Here is a 20115-nt window from a genome sequence, read left to right as displayed (position 1 = left end):
GCACAGCAAATGAGCAGTTATTTTGGGAGAAGTTTGAACACAAGCAGTCTAAACATGAGGCCACATTCCTAACTTCTGCAATGTATGATAAAACATACTTTACAAGGTTTTATAATAATTACACATATTTAAAGAAACAAAAATTGGATCTTTCGGGCCCGGCAGCATGGCCTAGCGGCTAAAGTCCTCACCTTGAAAGCCCCGGGATCCCGTATGGGCGCCAGTTCTAATCCCGGCAGCTCCACTTCCCATCCAGCTCCCTGCTTGTGGCCTGGGAAAGCAGTTGAGGACGGCCCAAAACTTTGGGACACTACACCCGCATGGGAGACCTGGAAGAGGTTCCTGGTCCTGGCTTCGGATCGGCGCGTACCGGCCCGTTGCGGCTCACTTGGGGGGGTGAAACATCGGATGGAATATCTTCCTCTCTGTCTCTCCTCCTCTCTGTATCAATCTGGCTTTCCAATAATAATAAAATCTTTAAAAAAAAAAAATTGGATCTTTCTTAATCAGCAGACAAAACTGCTAAAAAATGATCAGGCATTTTGCTAAAAAAAATTAGCAACTCAATGAGTTGTACATTACTTTTCTATATACATAGCTAAATTTAAAACTTTACCTTTTACAGAAGATGAGCAAATTAAGTCATTTTCAGATACAAAAAATAAATTTAAGTTCATATGAACAGATCATCACCAAATAAACACCAACAGTTATACTTCAATAAAAATAAATGAATAAAAATGACAAGGCCCTAGGTAGTTAAAAACAAAGGAGTGAGGTGAGGGCTGAGTAGGAGTTACATTAGGAAGGTCTAGCCTGCCAGTCTAAGGCATCACAGGCTCTATAGGGACCCAGAGAGGTTCCAAATGGCAATGTGATTTATCAGACTTGTTCATGTTATTCTGTCTGAACTTCTTTTTGATATGTTTGTATCATAAGATGCCCATAAGGTAGGCCCGATGCCACTAGCCTAGTGACTAAAGTCCTCGCCTTGCACACGCAAGGATCCCATATGGGCTGGTTCTAATCCCAGCAGCCTCGCTTCTCATCCAGCTCCCTGCTTGTGGCCTGGGAAAGCAGTCGAGGACGGTCCAAAGCCTTGGGACCCTGCAGAGGCTCTGGACTCCTGCCTTTAGATCGGCTCAGCTCCAGGCACTGAAGCCACATGGGGAGTGAATCATCGGACGGAAAATCTTCCTCTGTCTCTCCTGCTCTCTGTATATCTGATTTTCCAATTAAAAATAAATTTTAAAAATTTGTAAAAACTTACAAAAAAAGAAGATTCCCACAAGGTGTAGTTAAGGTATCATTTTCACTCTAATCACTATGATCTCTCTCCCTTCTGAATTTTTGTACAATTTCTTAAAGAAGATATGATGGATAAAGCCTGATTAACTGGTAAACTTATCACAAGATAAACAACTGTAACAGCAAATATACTAGTGTTTTTATAAAAAACTGTTTGTACCAAAACACCAAAATCGCCCAAGTAACACACTCAAAACACTCTTCCCCACATAGGGTCTCTAAGGAGTCATCAAATGATCATCCCCTGTCCCCAGCTGCTGACGTAGTTTGGCACCAAGGAGCAGCTCCCTCCCCAACCTCCCCTGGGAACACAGGAGAAAAAAAACTAAAACATCTGTCCCATCCACCTTCTTTCATATCTCCATACCCACCCACCCTAATCAGAGGTTTCACACGGGCATGCATTTCTCTCAATTATGTAAATAAAATTAAAATAATGTAAAATAATATTAGAAGAAACAAATTGTCTATGGGGCAGACAATATTTTGCTGATTATGCTTTCAGGAAAAAAAACTCAAACAAGAACATGACACTGGCATTTTATGAAATTTTTTAAATGTTCAAAAATAAATTTTAAAAAATGAGCGCATCAAGATCTTTATTACTTAGTTTTATTAGAATGATAACAGCTTAAATGTTTTAACTGTGATCAAACATTTGGAAGTTCACATTAATGAAAATTAAAATAGTTGCTTTGGGTAAATACCTGGGAGATTTCCATTGTAGTCCACATCTTCTATGCTACATCCCCATTTAACAAGAAGCTGCAAACAGCCAAGTCGCCCATGAAAAGTGGCGTAATGTACAGGTCTCCATTCTCTCTTATCAGCCACACTGGGATCCTAGAGGTAATATTCACAAGCATCCAGTTTCTCTCCATTTTGTAGGGAAAACACTAAGCTCAACAGCTAACTTTCACCAATAAAAATTGGAAGTTGTTCTTAAAACTGTCAAGCAACAGTAAATGTAATAGAAAACATATCACAACCACTGACTGCAACACATGAGCTAATAAGATACTACAGAAGTTTTATAATAAACACTATAAAATTAAATACATAATAAAATATATCTAAAATATGTAATATAAATATGTATTGTATATAAAATATGTAATAGAAAATATATAAAAGGTTCTATAAAAATAACCTTTTAAAAATGATTATACAAGATAAAAAAAGAAAAATAAATGGAAGAATAAAAACTGAAATTGAAAAAAAATTATACAGCCAGCATTGTGGCACAGCGGGTTAAGCTACTGCAGGTAATGCTGGTTTCCTATACAAGCACTAGTATGAATCTCAGCTATTCCACTTTGCAACCAGCTCCCTGCTAAAGTGCCCAAGAAAGTAAAGCTGCAAAAGGTAGCTCCAAGTGCTTGGGCTTCTGCCACCCACATGGGAGACCCAGATGAAGTTCCTGTCTTCAGCAGGCACAGTCACTAGGGAGTGAGTCAGTGGGTGGGAGAGCTCTCTACATTTGTTTCTGTAATGCTGCCTCTCAAATCAATCAAAAATATAACTAATTACATAGAACAGCTTTTAAAAATGAACTAGTCATCTTACTATTAACCACCAATCTTAGATACAATGAAAGGACAATTCAACGATCAAATCACATCACTGAGATCAAAAACATTAAAAGCTATTAAAAATTTGTAATTTTTAAATGTTTTCCCTAATTATAGATGCACACTCTCAATATAATGTAATCATTACAATCAATATAAGCATTTATTTATATATAAAAGCTTCTTTTTTAAGATGTATTAATTCATTTGAAAGGCAAAGAGATAGAAAAAAAGAATTTTCACAGAGCCCTTTTGTCCACTGACTTACTCCCCAAACGCTGCACAGCTGGGACGTGGCACGTGGGTGGCAGGAACTCAAGTACTTGAATCATCAATATGCTACTTCCCAGGAAAATACATACTTGACAGGCAACTGAATTCAAAGTGGAAGAGCCAGGACTCAAATCAATATTCCAATATGGGATGCAAACAATCCAGGTAACAGCTTGCTCTACTGTGCCATAATACCCACCACAGGAGGTTCTTTTTATGTTTTACACAACTGAATAATGGTGAAAATAAATACTGCAATAAATAAAATATAGAGAGAAAAATCACTTTCTAAGTTAGTATAATAAAAAACACATAGGTGGACACAAAGAAATGCATAAAGATTTCCAATCACCTGGTTACCCTTATTTGGAAGCTGCAGACTCTTCCCACACTCTGAAGCAGCATGAAGAACCTAATGCCTGGGAAATTCTTCATACTACTCAACTTTGTAGGGGTGTAGGGGAGCAGCAAAGGAGATTTATCTGAATTACTGTTCCAACTTTAAAGATGGTAAAGCTAAATACAACAACTAAATTACTTTCCTAGTCATATAAGAGATTTTAAAAGGTGGAAAGAAATAACCAAACTACCAAATACTACCCCATCTATGATTGCATACAATCACTAATTGACAGGAGTCCCTCACCACTCCACTTCGGAGCATTATTTGTAAAGTAAACGAGTGTCCATGAGTTGCAGCAAGATGTAAAGGGGTGCATCCACGATCATCTTGAGCGCTCAGATTTGCTCCATTGATTATTAGAGCCTAAAAATAGCGAAATGGACATGAGTTTACACAAGTATAAATGATGAAGATGCAGAATATTTGCAGGCAAGTAATTTATTAGCCTACAGCTAAATTATTATTTATGTACCTAAATATGTACTACAACCAAATTAGGAAATTCTTGGCTAATTATTTCTTTAACATCTATTTTTTATTTTTATTGGAAAGTCAGATTTACAGACAGAAGGAGAAACAGACCTTTTACCCTTCAAAAACATTAATTCTAAATAGATCACAGACCTAAGTAAGCATAAAATGCAAAACCATAAAACTCATAGGAGATATCACATGATAAAGTCTAAGTAACCCAGGGTTGGCAATAAGATTTACATACATCAAAGATGCAATCCATGAGAAGAGTTGATAAACTCTTCTTGCAAAAAATAGTTTCAAGAGACCCAAAGACAATTTACAGACTGGGAGAAAATATTTGCGACAGATAAAGTCAGTAAAGCATTGTTCCCCAAAATATATATAAAATTCTTAAAATCCAAAAACAATAAAACAGTCCAATTTAAAACAGATCAAACACCTAGGCCTGGCGCATTAGCCTAATGGCTAAAGTTCTCGCCTTGCATGAGTCAGGATGCATGTATATGTACATATGTATGTCTCTATATATGGATATATAAAATAATGAGAAATCTTCAAACAGTTCATGGAAAGTGAACACTCTAAGACCGTAATGTTTTTTGCACCAAAATAAACTTACTTTCAATCCTGTTTTCCACAAGTTTTTAAGTGTTGTCATTTACAGACAATTGTGTGTAAGACCCCTCTTTCTCTACAAAAGAATCCAAAATACTTTACTTCTAACACATTTTATAAATCTGATCTATGCATAGTTCATAACAGGCCACATGACAAATCACCTACACTCAGTCAAGCTTATATAATAAAATATCCCGTGGGCATATCTCAATCTTTGGATGCAGAGCATCCACAAAAATTATATTATAGAGATTAATAGGACAAGTCTAGTTTCAAATTCTGACTCTGTCACTGACATAACCAAATAACTTACTCTGAATCTGTTTCCTCATCTACAAAATGAGGAACTCACAGAATCTTTGTTAAATAAAACACTGTGTCTGTCACATAAGAATACTGAATAAGTGATACACTCTACTTCTATTGGATTTGAACATATTTCCTGCCAACAACACTTCTTACCTCTAAAATCAAACCAGATTTTAAGCTTAGCTGATATTTCATCCATTTATAAAACCTCAACTTCTTCCTAAATTCTACAATTTTCCTTGTCTATAATGAAAGGCAGATTTTACAGAGAGAGAGGAGAGACAGATTTTCTATCCACTGGTTCACTCCCCAGATGGTCACAACTGCCAGACCCCTGCCAGTCTAAAACCATTAGTCAGGAGCCTCCTCCAGTCTCCTACATACATGCAGGGGTCCAAGGATTTCACCCACCTCCATTGCCTTCCCAGGCTATTAGCAGGGAGCTGGATCAAAAGTGAAGCCACAGGCCCAGCAGGGTAGTCTAGAAGCTAAAGTTTTGCACCAAGATCCCATATGGGTGCCGGTTCTAATTCTGGTGCCCCGCTTCCCATCCAGCTCCTTGCTTGTGGTCTGGGAAAGCAGTGGAGGATGGTCCAAAGCCTTGGGACACTGCACCCACCTGGGAGACATGGAGGAAGTTCCTGGCTCCTAACTTTGGATTGGCACAGCTCTGGCCGTTTCGGTCACTTAGGGAGTGACTCATCGGATGGAAGATCTTCCTCTCTGTCTCTCCTTCTCTCTGTACATCTGCCTTTCCAATAAAAATAAATAAATCTTAAAAAAAGAAAAAAGATAACATTCTCATTAAAAAAAAAACCTCAATCATGTTTTTCTTTGTGTTTTCTTTCACTGAGTGGAATTTCTGTCACTTCAAATTCCCAGACTTCTTAACAGCAGAGATTATTTGTTTACACAACTTCACATTCTGTTAAATTCCAGTCCACCTCATACATTGATTAAATGCAGACTCTACAACAAACTTAATCTTGCCAAATGTTAATGTGTTCCTTTGCTAGGCAATATATTAAGTAAAGAATTTCAGGCATGGCAAGTACTTCAGTCTTTTCAGGCAGCTATAACAAAACTGTATGAGCTGGAGAGCTTATAAATAATAGAAATTTATTTCTCACAATTCTGAAGAATTAGAAACCCAAAATCAAAAGGCTAGCAGACTGCTGTCTGGTGGCAGCCTTTTCTGCATAGACACACTTTCTCCCTGCACCCTCACACATAAGGTAAGGAGTGAGCTAGCTCTCCAGGGACAAAATGCCTATTCTAATGGTACTAATTCTACTCATGCCAACAGAGTCTTCATAACCTAACAACCTCCCTAAAAGCCCTGCCTCCTAATACTATCATCTTGGAGGTAAAGATTTCAAGACTTCCATATCCACAGATTGCACATACACAAGTTTAGACATACTAGGAAAAAGCACACTGGACATAGAAACACTTTGTTCCTTGTCATTACTCCTTACATCCTCTGCTATCACCACTATTTATGTAACAATTACATAATTTGTCAATAACCTAGAGCTAAAACCTATGGAAGCATATTCAATGATTATACACATATGCCATACCATTTAATACAAGAGACTTGAACATTCACGTATTTTGGTAGCCATGGGGAATCCTACAGCTAATCACCCACACATAAAAACTGACATTTATATTTAACTGGGGAAGACACAAACACTGAGACCATAACAACGAACTAAAAAAGAGATCAACTGGCCATGACTGTGACATCTCTCAAAACAACCCACAGAGCCACTACATCAGACATAAAAGGATCACTGACTGGGCTCATACCATATTAGTAGGCACTTAATACAAAAACATCTGAGTCATACGATCCAGCAAGTTCTTGTTTAAAACATAACTCTACTGGATCAAATAATTAGAATTATTGCAAAGCCAGCATAACAATGTTAAAGTAATTCAACTTAATGAATTTTAAAAAGTATCCCAAGCGATTATTACCTGCATACAAGCATCTTGACCTCTGATTGCAGCTATGTGAGCTGCTGTCCAACCTTTTGAAGTTACTTGCATGATATCAGCTCCATGCCACAGTAGCCAATGAAGACACTAAGAAAATGTTACAAAGTGAATAAAGGAGATGTTTTAAACTTTCCATATACTTTAACTTGAATCAATTCTCACAAAATTCCCACTGTAACTTGAGAAGCACCTTAAATGAATTAGGATACCAGATTTAACAACAAATTCAAAAGTTACAAGTGCAATGATATGGCAACCAACCTTTGGCCTTACTCTAGGATAAATAATAAAGGATAGTAAGAATTGAGGCAAACCAAAATCAACCTTTCTTCTTTGTAAGGTGCAGATGCTACTTAATTATAGCCAAGTGTTACTATGAACAGAATATCAAACCAAAGATGGTAAATAGAGACCAATATTGTGGCACAGCACGTTAAGCCAGCATCTGCAATGCACGATTCCTACAGTTAGCAGTTAAAGGCCCTGTGTTCCATTTCTCATTCAGCTCCCTGCTAATTTGCCTGGGGTTGCAGCAGAGGATGGCCCAAGCACCTGGGCTCCTGCACCCATTTGGGAGACCTGGATGAAACTCTTAGCTCACTGAAACACAATGCCACATCAATCAAAGCCATACCATTTGTTTAAAAGGCTTATTTTGGTACCATTTGCTTGTCATAGAGATTAGTAACCAAAAGACACTTGTAAAAAAGCAGTCTTACTAACAATCACAGTAAGTCAGCAAATTCAACAAATACTTAAGGAGAAAATAATGTGCTAGCACTATTCTGAGACAGCAGAATAAAACCACTATAAACATTTCTAAACTGCGTTTGCATTTCTCTTAGATAAATGTAAGACTGACGGGACATAAAATCTGCTTAATTTAAAAGAAACTGATCTTACTAGAGTCTGGGCACAGCTGGGGAAGGAAGGACAAAAACAGGTCAAATAAGGTCTACAAAAACACTGTTAGATAGAAACAACAGGTTCTAGGGCCCAGCACCATGGCTCAATTGGGTAATTCTCCATCTCCAAACACCAGCATCCATATTGGGAACTGTTCATGTCCCAGCTGCTCCACTTCCTTTCCAGTTCCCTACCTGTGGCCTGGGAAAACAGTAGAGGATTGGCCAAAGCCTTGAGACCCTGTAGCTGTGTGGGAGACCTAGAAGAAGCTTCTGGCTCCTGTCTTCAAATTGGCTCAGCTCTGGCCATTGTGACTCCTTGGAAAGTGAACCAGCATATAGAAATTTCTGTCTCTGTCTCTCCTCTCTGTAAATCTGACTTTCCAATAAAAATAAACCTTTTTTAAAAATGACTGAAACAAATGAACTAGAGCACATATATAACCACAGTTAAAATTCCAAATTGCAACAGAAAAAAAGCAGGCTGCAAAATGACACACATAATGTGATGCCATTTATATAAAGAATGTCATTCAAAATAATTACATAATCATATAAAATAATAGCATAAAACATAGACAGGAATAAACAATTTCAAAGTCTGTACAATCATTATCTTTGGAGTTTGAAAGTAAAGAATAGCACCTGGGACGCTCAAGTATTTTAAAGATATCTGTAGTATCAATTATTTTCTAAAAATCTGAAACAATTATTATAAAATGTTAGAAAAGATATTCTTTGGGCCCGGCAGCATGGCCCAGCAACTAAAGTCCTCGCCTTGAACGCCCCAGGATCCCATATGGGCGCCGGTTCTAATCCTGGCAGCTCCACTTCCCATCCAGCTCCCTGCTTGTGGCCTGGGAAAGCAGTCAAGGACGGCCCAGTGCTTTGGATTCCTGCACCCGCACGGGAGACCCGGAAGAGGTTCCTGGTTCCTGGCTTCGGATCGGCGCGCATCGGCCCGTTGCGGCTCACTTGGGGAGTGAAATCATCGGATGGAAGATCTTCCACTCTGTCTCTCCTACTCTCTGTATATCCGCCTTTCCAATAAAAAATAAATAAATCTTTAAAAAAAAAAAAAGGATATTCTTCATGCAATCCTCTATAAGCTATACCCTCTCTGCCTGTCTATGGAACCCAGCCATAATAATAATGTGAGGCTATACAAACCAGTGCATGTGAAGAGACCTTGCACAAAAAGACCCACATGGAGATGAATTAAGGTGTCATTTCAGTTAGCATTAACCACCAGACAATCCTTCCAAAGATGACAGCTCCAACTTTTGAATCTGCCAGCTGAAGCTCTAGAAATTAGGGACTAGAGGAGGCCAGAATAGTGAGACAGCAGGTAAACCTCCTGCCTGTGACACCTGCATCCCATGTGGGCACCAGTTTGATGCCAGTTCTCCACTTCTGATCCAGCTCCTAACTAATGCACCTGGGAAAACAATGCAAGACAGCGCTTGCACCCACGTAAGAGGCAGATGCAGCTCCTGACTTCACACTAGCACAGCTTTCACCACTGTGGCCATCTGGGGAGTGAAGTACCAAATAGAAGATTTCTCAGCTTCTCTCTCTCTTTTCCTCCCCTCTCCCTCTTCCTCTTTGCCTCTCTCTAAATTTTTAAAATATGTATTTTTATTGGAAAAGCAGATCTATAGAGAGAAAGAGAGACAGAGAGAAAGATCTTCATCCACTGGTTCACTCCCCAGATGACTACAACAGCCAGAGCTGAGTCGATCCAAAGCCAGGAGCCAGGAACCTCTTCCAGGTCTCCCACACAGATGCAGGATCCCAAGGCTTTGAGCCATCCTCTACTGCTTTCCCAGGTCACAAGGAGGTCGCTAGATGGGAAGCAGAGCAACCAGGACATAACTGGCACCCATATGGCACCCCAGAGGATGCAAGGCAAAGATTTTAGCCACTATGCCACAGGGCCAGGCCCTTCTGTTTAATTCTTTCAAATACATCAGGTTTTTTTTGTAAAAAGAAAGAAAAAAGAAATTGTACCAGAGATACATTGTGGCTGAGATCCAAATTACTGATTCAAACATGTATACATAGTAAAGTGAAATCGAAATATAGATTTACTGAAAAGAAAAATATCTGTAGTATTTAATGTAAGATTCATCTGTTTACTAAATTTGAAAAACACAATAGCTGTCAATTTGCCTCAGCTTCGTAAAACATACATCTTACCTCCAAACTTCCAGAATGTGCTGCCCAGTGCAAAGGGGTAAATTTATGGAGAACATCAACTTCATTAATGCTGGTTCCACGTTCCACTATTTCTGAAAGCTGCTTCACATCTCCGGCTCGTACTGCATCATGTATACTACCAAAATGCACCTTCTTCCTGGCACCTACTGAAAAATTAAATTATTCAAAATTTGTTTCTGAACTGTAATGAGAAACTGAGAGAAAAAACTAACACAATAATTCAACAAAAAGTATAAAAATCCTGTTACGGTCCCAAATGCTTTACTACAAAGATATTTGTGATTAACATCCTATTCAGGTATCCAGTTTCCATTCTGTCAAGTAGATGCATTGAAGTGGATACTACTCCCTTACATGCAACAGAAAATCAACAACTCTTTGCACTCAAGTCCTGGACACACTGTCACCTCACACAGAAAGAGTGGAGTTCAGTTCACTTGGTCCCAAGAACCAAAAATGATTAAAAGCACTCACACGGTTATGTAGAATACTTGATCGGGGCTGAGAATATAGCAGTCTACAATAGGAAACTACTCAGGGCCGCTGTCACATAGCCCTATGCTTTCATAGATTTTACCTTCAGAAACCCCGGAAAGGTTATCACTGTGGGGGAAAAAATTAAAATACAAAAAAAAAAAAAAACCCCAAGAAAAATTACTTCACTTCTTTGATAAGGTAGAGGTGAGAGTAATTCTTTTGAAATATATCCATTATATTCTCCTTACAAAAAGGCCTACTCCTCAGTGAAAAAGACTTTAACAGATCACAAATTTTAGCTGGTTCTCGCAAGTGTTTTAGATTTTAAATCTAACCTTCCCAGCATCAAGAATACATTGTGATTCTTGATAATACATTATGACTCATAGGCTATAAAGGTATTTGAGCACAATCAGTTATTGGAGAAAGAATAAAATAGTTTAATCAAAGCATTCTTGAAATAAAATATAAAAAGACATGATTCCTAACACATTTTGAGAACAACTTAACAAATCTGGTAACTTTCTGCTGTCTGTGTTGCTGTCCCTTGCCATTATTAGAACTCTAGTTTCCTAAGCATTAAAAAGTCATACCTAACACACTGGAATCCTATCTTGCCCCAGCCCTTGGCAACAGGCTCCTTTCTTTTTTTTTTTCTTTTTAAAATATAATTTAAAACTATTTTGTACCAGTACAATATATTAATTTTACAAATGTAAAATTTTATCAGCTATTAAAGCATTTGCAAAATCACACTTTACTTCAGCTTTATTGCACAATATCTATAAGAAAATATTAATTTTTAAATTAGAAAACATAAAAATGCTTTCAATATAGAAGAGAGAATCTCATTTTAAAGACAATATTCTTTAAGAATGTCTACTGAAAAAATAACAAACTTTCACAGGATACCAAGCTGGAGGTGCTTCAGCAGATCCAGAACCAAGTACGGTTAAAAACCAGTCCACAATAACTTAATCCAAACTGTGTCATCATTCTTCATAGAATCTAGACACCACTGAAGATAGTTGCTTATACTTAAAAAAAGTGAGGCATTTTTCCATTTGGGCATTCTGAATATTTCGTTTGTATCAAAAACAACACTTCCAACTTCACAGCCATTTGTAGAGGATTTTTTCCCCTTGACACAGATTGTTAATGGTGATTACTTTAAATGATGATTATTTGTCATTTTTATTTCTTTATGCTGATAGAAAACATCCAGACAGATGCATTTTTAAAACTCTGTCCTTTAAAAAAAAACTATTTATAAATTTGCATCATAAAAATTAGTGTCAAGACCATCAAGATGGCCAGCATGTCTATGGTTGGGTAATAGTTGGTTTTCCCAGACTTGGAATGGCAGAATTCCCACTTTTCTTTGTAGTGTCATTAGGAAATAAATCAAAGACAAGTTAATAACAGGGTGTAAATTGATTTTAGTCATGTGACATTAGATCTATTTAGCAATGTACGTATTAAAATTTTGTAAGAAAACCTTGGTTAAAATTTAATTCACCTCTGATGATAAACAAAATTGGGAGATGAAAATGCAAATTCATAGGTATTTTAGTGATGGACTTGTGCACATTAAAGAAATAAATCCAGATTTATTAGAAAAGGATTCATCATACTAACATATGTGTATACATTACATCTTTCCCTATTAAAATATGTGGAATAAATCTCAAGTGTTTTCAAATTTACGCCTTGGTGGCCTAGGAAATTATCTTGTGGAACTTATGGCTTGCATAAGAACAAATACTAAACATTTGTGTAGAGAAAATAATTATTAAAATAGTGGTTATGAATTCGCAAGCTTGCTGTAGTGTAGGTAGACAGAATCATCAAAAAACCAGACGCTTACAAAACTTTTGCATTATTTAGAATTTCTTCTTCAGGAATACAAGCAGTTAGTTGCTTCTGTGGAGCTGCATTTTTCAGAACTGCTCAGAGCACCTCTTTTAAATGTTTTTAATATATATATATATATATATATATGTATATATATATATATGTCTACAGTGAGACTTCAAATGCATTTCACCTTTTATAGCTTTTTTTTAATTATGTATCCCTTCCTTTAAAGTCCTTCACAATAAAATAAAAACAGACTCTCACATTCCATTAGAAAAAAATGGAAACATCCATGGTCTGAAAATTTCCTAGACTCCCCCAGTCTTCATACAGTGTGCAAGTTCCTCACATATATGTTTTGAGGAAACCCCTGATCATTTATCTATAAGAGTTGTCTAGTGAACATGAAATAGAAAATTTACATTAATAGTAGTAAATAGATAAAATCTATTCCATAAAATAAAAATCTTCTATGTCAATTTAAATATATATCTGAACAGCTAAAAGGTTTGTTTGTTTGTTTTACGAAAGTGCTAATTATCACATTTACAAGTCTTTTCAATACATTTTGCCCAATTCTTTGTAAAACTAAATACCCTTGCACTAGGCACACTGCTTGGTTTCTAAGAAGCAGAGAGGGAAAATATCACTTGTCTATTAATCCAGCTTCCTTAATTTTACTGAAGAATTTCTCCAGGATATTGGCACATTTGTAGTATTCGCTCTCGGGGGGGTTGTACTCCTTGCAATTGGTGAAGACTCGATGTAAGTCCGCCATGAATAGTTTCTTAGACACGTAGTACCTATTCTTAAAGCGTTCACTCCTGGTTTTCAGATCCATGAGAAACCTTATAACTTCATAATATCCCGGAGCTTCTGTTGTCTTCATAGGTTCCATGAATAGCCAAGTGCTTTGATGACTCTTCGCCTGCTGAAGGACGCTCTTCAGTGTGCTGTAAAGCTGGTCGGGGTCTTTGGGCTCCTTACTTTTCTCCTTTCCACTCGGCTTCCAGCCCGTCTCCCTAATTCCAGGAATGCTTTCTACAGGAATTTGCCGAACTCCATCTTTAAAACATGAAAGTCCAGGGTAAACTTTCCAAATCTGGGCCTGCTTTCTATCAGCTTTTTAATTATCTCTTTCTGCTTTTTAATGACAGAAAATTCTGTATACAGGATCTGAGGATTCAGCTCGCACCCCATTAAAGTGGCTCCTTCATAATCCTTAATGTAGCCAACATATTTGGCTTTAGGTATTTTAATTTCTTTGGAGAAACCCTGCTACTTAAAGTACCCAATGGCATATTCATCTGCATACGTGAGGAAGTTCAAGATGTCATGTTTTATATGATATTCTTTCAAATGATGCATCAGATGAGTTCCATAGCCCTGGACCTGTTCATTGGAGGTTACAGAACCAAAAACAATCTCCGTGAATCCCTGTGAAGGGAACATGCAGAAACAGATGCCACCAATGATGCCGCCATCTTTAATTAAAGCGAGGGTTTTGTGTTTCGGGTCAAAGACCAGCCGGGTGCTACACTCCTTGGGCATGCGGGGAAGCTGGTGGGAGAACACATTCTGCAGGCCGACCAGCTATATCAGGATCCTCTTGTTCGGTTTCTGGTTCAGGGAATTGCCAACCACATGAAATTCAATGACACCCCTGAGCTCTTCACGCCTGGCTGCCTCATCCCGGGCTGAATGGGTTGACAGAAAATTGGTCTCTGGTCCGAGCATTGCTGCGGGGTCCGTAATGGTGGACATCACCTCATGGATTAATTCCATTGGAATATCCCCCATTACTCGAGGTTTCTTGGCTTCCTCCAAGACATGAGAATCATTCATTTTCCTCTTTTCTCCTGTTTGGATTCCTAGTTGGTTGATTCTGGAACATGCTGAGAGAAAATCCTGATCCCAGATGGGAGAGATTTGACTATAAACTTCTTCTTCTAACATGGACAGAAATCTTGTATAGTTCTCTTTGTATCCAGAAATATCGTCATTGGGACAGCGCAGTCTTCGTTGAGATGGTGCCTCCAGATGCCAATAGCTGATGCAGTTTAGGAACATTTTTGCCAGCTCCACTATAGTTTGCCTTTCTTTAGATGGCAGGTGACTAAATTTGCACTCTACAAAGTTATTCATGCCCTGCTCAATACTAGGCTTTTCCAATGGGGATTTCTTCTCCAAAGAGCCTTCAACTACAGGTTTTCCTCTTTGTAAAATAGATTTTCTCAAGAGCTTAAATAAGTAGAAATAAGCTTGTTTTGTATCTGCATCTTCCTCCTTGTGGACACAGGTAAAGAGATATTCCACATCCAACACTATTCCCAGGAGTCTGTTCATTTCTTCCTCTGACACATTCTCCAGGTGGGAAACATGAGTGGCTTGCAGGCAGAGTAGACTCCGAGTTTCTCCAGTTCCTTGGCCCGCGGAGCGGAGCGCAACTGTGCCTTTTTGAAGGCGATCTGGGCCGAGCCACCGTCTCCAGATCCTTCGGGTGTACCCGCCGCAGCCACAGGTCCCTGCTTGTGGTCTGGGAAAGCAGTTGAGCACGGCCCAAAGCCTTAGAACCCTCCACCCGCATGGGTGACCTGGAAGAGCTCCTGGCTCCTGGCTTCGGATTGGCTCAGCACCAGCCATTGCGCTCACTTGGGGAATGAACCCTTGGACGTAAGATATTCCTCTCTGTCTCTCGTCCTCTCAGTATATCCGCCTTTCCAATAAAAATAAATAAATCTTTAAAAAAATATATTTTTCCTTACCTAACACTTTAAGTATATTTAGATAAACACAATAAAAACAAAAACCTGACAGCAAAATCCTCATAAATATATAGGTAAAATTAAGATCTCACAAAGAAGGAAACATTTCAGTGAAACCTTGAAGAACAATTAAGTTTCATGCAGAGGAAGCAGAATCATTATCTTCTTACAATTTCATCTATAAACTACATTGTTCTCTTTGTATTAAATCACAGTAACTCAAGAATTGTCATTAATTATTTTGCACTTGCTGTGACCTTGAGAATCTAATGTATTAATAAATTCCTTGCTTAAAAAAAACTAAAATTTACACACAAGGCAGACAGCAAGAAAGGCTCACATGCAGGAGCTCTCTCACACACATACAATGTAATAATATTAATACCAGAGATTAGACCTCCATATTCTCCTTTAGTACAGCAAGAAAGTCAAATGGTATACTATCCGCACTAACCAACCTTCTGAAACCATACTATCTTTCCTGAGTTAAGTTCCTAATCTAAACTGCTTCTGACTGGCCTCTGCCAGTTGTCAGAATAAAATCCATGCCCTCCCATGATTTGGCTCCATATAATTTTATGACTTTTTCTCTTGCCACATTCCATCTCCATTTATTCATCAACCTCTCCACCACTAAACATTACTTTAGTGTCTACTCTAAGAAAAAAAAAAAGATGAAAACATAATCCCCAGGGCCAGTGTTGCAGCCAAGTAGATTAAGCAGCCACCTGTAGAACCAGCATCTCCAGCTACTGCACTTCCAATCCACCTTCCTGCTAATGAATTTTGAAAGCAGATGAAGATGACCCAAGTGCTTGGGCCCCTGCATCCATGTGGGAGACATCGAAAACACTCCTAGCTCCTGTTCCACCCGGCCTGGCCTGGCCCCAGCTGTTGTGGCCATTTGGAGAGTTTTTTCTCTCTCTTTATTTCAAATGAATAAAATAAACTTTTTTTTAAAGATTTATTTATTTTATTACAAAGTCAGATATACAGAGAGGAGGAGAGACAGAGAGGAAGATCTTCCGTCCGAATATTCACTCCCCAAGTGAGCTGCAACGGCAGGGCTGATGCTGCGCCGATCCGAAGCCGGGAACCTGGAACCTCTTCCAGGTCTCCCACATGGGTGCAGGGTCAATTTTTGTCTTTGTTTTTACAATATTATTTTATAACCTGTGTTTTCCACTAAAATAAATTTTAAAATCACTTTTTTTTTTTTTTTTTTTTTTTTTTTTTTTTTTTTTTTTTAAAGATTTATTTTATTTGTATTACAAAGTTAGATATACTGAGAGGAGGAGAGATAGAGAGGAAGTGGAGCTGCCGGGATTAGAACCAGCGGCCATATGGGATCAAGGCGAGGACCTTAGCCACTAGGCCACGCTGCCGAGCCCTTTAAAATCACTTTTTAAAAAGTTTATTTTGGGCTCGGCGGCGTAGCCTAGTGGCTAAGGTCCTCGCCTTGATCCCATATGGCCGCTGGTTCTAATCCCGGCAGCTCCACTTCCTCTCTATCTCTCCTCCTCTCAGTATATCTGACTTTGTAATAAAAATAAAATAAATCTTTAAAAAAAAAAAAAAAAAAAAAAAGTTTATTTTGGGCCCAGTGGCGTGGCCTAGCGGCTAAAGTCCTCGCCTTGAAAGCCCCAGGATCCCATATGAGCACCAGTTCTAGTCCCGGCAGCTCCACTTCCCATCCAGCTCCCTGCTTGTGGCCTGGGAAAGCAGTCGAGGATGGCCCAATGCATTGGGACCCTGTACCCGCATGGGAGACCCGGAAGAGGTTCCAGCTTCCCGGCTTTGGATCGGGCACAGCACTGGGCCATTGCTGTTCACTTGGGGAGTGAATCATCGGACGGAAGATCTTCCTCTCTGACTCTCCTCCTCTCTGTATATCCGCCTTTCCAATAAAAATAAACAAAATCTTGACTTCTATCTCACGATAGGCGTGAAAGGGATGGAACACAGGGCTGGAAAAGGTAACATCTCAGATCAGTCTTCAAAGATCAGCAGTCTTTAAGGTAAAGTGGGAGCAGCGAAAGGCAACCTGAAGCAGCCACATAGTATGGCAAGAGAGCACACACACAAAAATCTTATGGCTGACACACAAACCATAGAGCTCAAAGAACAAGCTGGAACTCAACAAGAGACAGACTATGATGGAACTTCAATAAATCTGACCTTGAGTAGACAGCAGAAAATAACTGAGAAATGTTAAGCACAGAATTATAGTGCAGATTCGTGATGCTGAGTTTACATGGCTGGTTATGGTGAGAATTTGCTGACAGAGGAGCAAAAATAAGACTAGAGTATCAGGGAGACTATGTGAAGAGGGTAGCTAAAGTAGACTGGAAACCAAAGCTTGAGGCCCACAGCTAAGGCAGGAAAGAGGAGAAAAAAAGGAGACAGACTCAACAAAGACTAATGGAAACCAGATAAAGTGAGCTTAATGTACACAGCTGGGAGGAAATAAAGGAAGAGTACAAGATAACTCTAAGGTTAGGATTAGGTGTCTAAGGTATCTGGCTTTAGATTGCTGGGTGATATGGCTCAATTAATTGTGACAACACAGAAGAGATGAATGGATACAAAATTACACTGTGGCCACACTAATCTTTAAGTGCCAAAGCAGCTGGGGGCAGGGAGTAGCTGTGTATACAAGTCTGCAATCCAGAAGAGATTCAGATCTCAGTGTTCCGTGTATCTCAACGGTAGCTTTATTCTTTATTATTGTTACTATTATTCACTTATTTATCTCTGAGACACAGACAATGAACGCTCCCATCTTCTGGTTTATTTCGCTAATCCCCCTGAACGCAAGCCAGGAGTCAGAGCTCAATCCACACGGTGGCAAGCACTTGAGCCATCTCTGTGCCTCCCACCATCTGCATCAGCAGGAAACCACAGTCAGCAACTGGAGTATCATCTAATCCAGGTATTCTGATGTGCGCTGTAGTCATAACCCAGATCTGAACACTAGGTTAAATGCCCACTCCACAGTTTCTTCTGATCCCATCTTCAGTCTGTACAGGTACCAATGGCAGTCTAAGATCTTTTATAACACTCATCACATCACTCATTAGTTCCTCGGGATTTTAACTTCTCCACCAGAAGGTATGTCCTTACAACCGCACGCAATTGGCAATCAATAAATATTTACCAGAAGGTGGAATAACAGATCTAGGAAAGGCCCCATCAAGGGGAAAAGCACCACTTAAGCAGAGGATGGGAGAAAGAAAAGAAAAAAGAATTCCTGTCACCTCCAAAGGGTCTAAGGGATCCAAAATAGTTGACTAGAGCTGGTATGCATCAGGTTAAGAAGCGAGGGGGGGGAGAGTCGGGGGGAGGGAATGACGCAGAAGAAGGGGGGGAGCTGAAACAAGGCAGGTTGGAGGAGTGACAGCTGAGGGTACACTAGTTCAGGCAGGAGTGTGGCTACTGAGCTGAAGTCACAGAAGCAGTGCGACAACACCGTGTGACTTACAGGAGCTTGCAGTGTCCCTGGATGCAGCAGAGGGGCCGGAGCTGGCCTCGGCCGGCATGCTGCAACTCCTGGGGCTCGGGGGCGGCGTGGAGTCCAGGCCCCGGCTGCTGCGGCGGTCCTCACTGGTCCTCCCCCAGGACGCCGGGCGCTCGGAATACGCCCCGGCTCCCTCCCAAGAGTCCCGGCTGCGGGAGCTTTCCTCTTCCCGCCCTCTCTCCCAGGAGCCTGTGAGGCGGCGGCCGGCGTCTTCGCTGCCGGTGCCCCAGGAGGAGTCGCTGGCCGCGTAGCCGCGGTCCTCACTCACTCCGTCCCAGGAGCTGCTGAGGCTGGGGCTGCCGTCGGCGCTGCCGTGCTCCCAGGAGCCGCCGAGGCGGTGCGGCCGCTGGCCGCTGCCCTTGTCCCGGGGAGCCCCGTCCCACGCTCCACGGCGGCGGGGGCCGCGGTCCCCTCGGACGGCTGCCGCCCCGGAGTCGCTCTCCGAGTGGCCGCCAGCTTCGGAGGACCTCGGGTCGCCGCTGAGGGAGTCGCTGTGGCGGTGGCCGAGCTCTTCGCTGACCCTTCTCGAGTCCCTGCGGGAGAAGCCCACGTCTTCACTGGCTCTTCCCGGAGAGCCCCGGGAGCGGCGGGCCTGGCTTTCGCGAGTTCTTTCCCCGTGGTCTGAGCTCACACTTGGCCTCGACTCCGCGTCGCCATGGTTTTTCCTCCAAACGCGGTGGCTGGTGCGGCGGCCGCCATCTTCGCACGCCGCTCCCCGCGAGTCCCTGAGGCTGCGGCCGCCGTCCGAGGGTCGCCGCTTCTCCGAGTCGCTTTCCAGCGTCCCGACTGCGGGCCACCTGGAACGGTCGCCTGGGAAACGAGTAAGCTTCCGGCGCGCTGCGGTCATTTCCAGTTCCTCACAGCCGAACGTCACCTCCGGATTCCTTTCACTTTTTTTTTTTTTCTTTTTTTCTGCCCCCTACCCCCTTTTCCTCCCTATGCTTTGCGCCTGAAGGAATTCGAGGCTAGTGCGGCCGCGTTTTTTGGTAAGATTTCGCTTCGTTCCGCGGAGGCCAGTTTTGCCTTTCCTCTGGCCCGGGTTGTCATTGCTCGCGACCCTAACAGGTGGAGGCCGCACGATGCAGGGTGCGTAGGGGAGCTTTGTGGTCCGTGCCGGGCGGGGCCCTTTTTGTCCTTGGAGAACCTGCTAACCAGTGCTGTGAAATCTGTCCCTTCCTTCCACGCTGATGGGAAAGGCCCTGCTGGGGAAGTTCGCCGTTGCAGCCGCTGTCTTTTGAGCCCTTCTAGTACCAGGGCTCTTGGATCATCATTTGGAAGGTGTTGTCCCCATTTTAAAGGTCAGGAGGCTGCAGGTATCAGTAACTGGCTAAGGCCAAGCTACAGGTAAGTTGTAAAAACACCAGGTCGTGAGTCCAAAGATCGCTGCAGGACGCCTGCTATTAGACTT

General features: G+C 40.9%; 1 protein-coding gene and 1 pseudogene across 7 annotated transcripts in view; both read right to left on the bottom strand.

Annotated features, from left to right (window-relative positions):
* The window catches only part of ANKRD42 (ankyrin repeat domain 42), a 57331-nt gene extending 37785 nt beyond the window's left edge, over positions 1 to 19546 (bottom strand). For 4 of the 7 annotated variants that reach the window (XR_009245340.1, XM_058663666.1, XM_058663665.1 and 1 more), the window contains exons 1-5: positions 18672 to 19545; positions 10071 to 10234; positions 6946 to 7053; positions 3799 to 3918; positions 2016 to 2151 (exon numbers count right to left, since the gene is read on the bottom strand). Coding sequence is in view for 6 of the 7 variants with exons in the window: in XM_058663666.1 (XP_058519649.1) it covers positions 2016 to 2151; positions 3799 to 3918; positions 6946 to 7053; positions 10071 to 10234; positions 18672 to 18729 (586 nt within the window). In the remaining variant the exon portion in view is untranslated. Of the gene's footprint in view, positions 1 to 2015; positions 2152 to 3798; positions 3919 to 6945; positions 7054 to 10070; positions 10238 to 18671 lie in introns of all 7 variants that reach the window. The other 3 variants (XM_058663668.1, XM_012928338.2, XM_058663669.1) reach the window with 3 other exon arrangements.
* LOC105942083 (histone acetyltransferase KAT2B-like) lies at positions 12589 to 18147 on the bottom strand (annotated as a pseudogene).
* Positions 19547 to 20115: the final 569 nt, after the last annotated feature.

Source organism: Ochotona princeps, chromosome 4, assembly GCF_030435755.1.
Source record: "Ochotona princeps isolate mOchPri1 chromosome 4, mOchPri1.hap1, whole genome shotgun sequence".
Classification (NCBI taxonomy): domain Eukaryota; kingdom Metazoa; phylum Chordata; class Mammalia; order Lagomorpha; family Ochotonidae; genus Ochotona; species Ochotona princeps.
The sequence above is the reverse complement of the archived record's forward strand: the minus strand, read 5'-3'. Positions and strand labels throughout refer to the sequence as shown.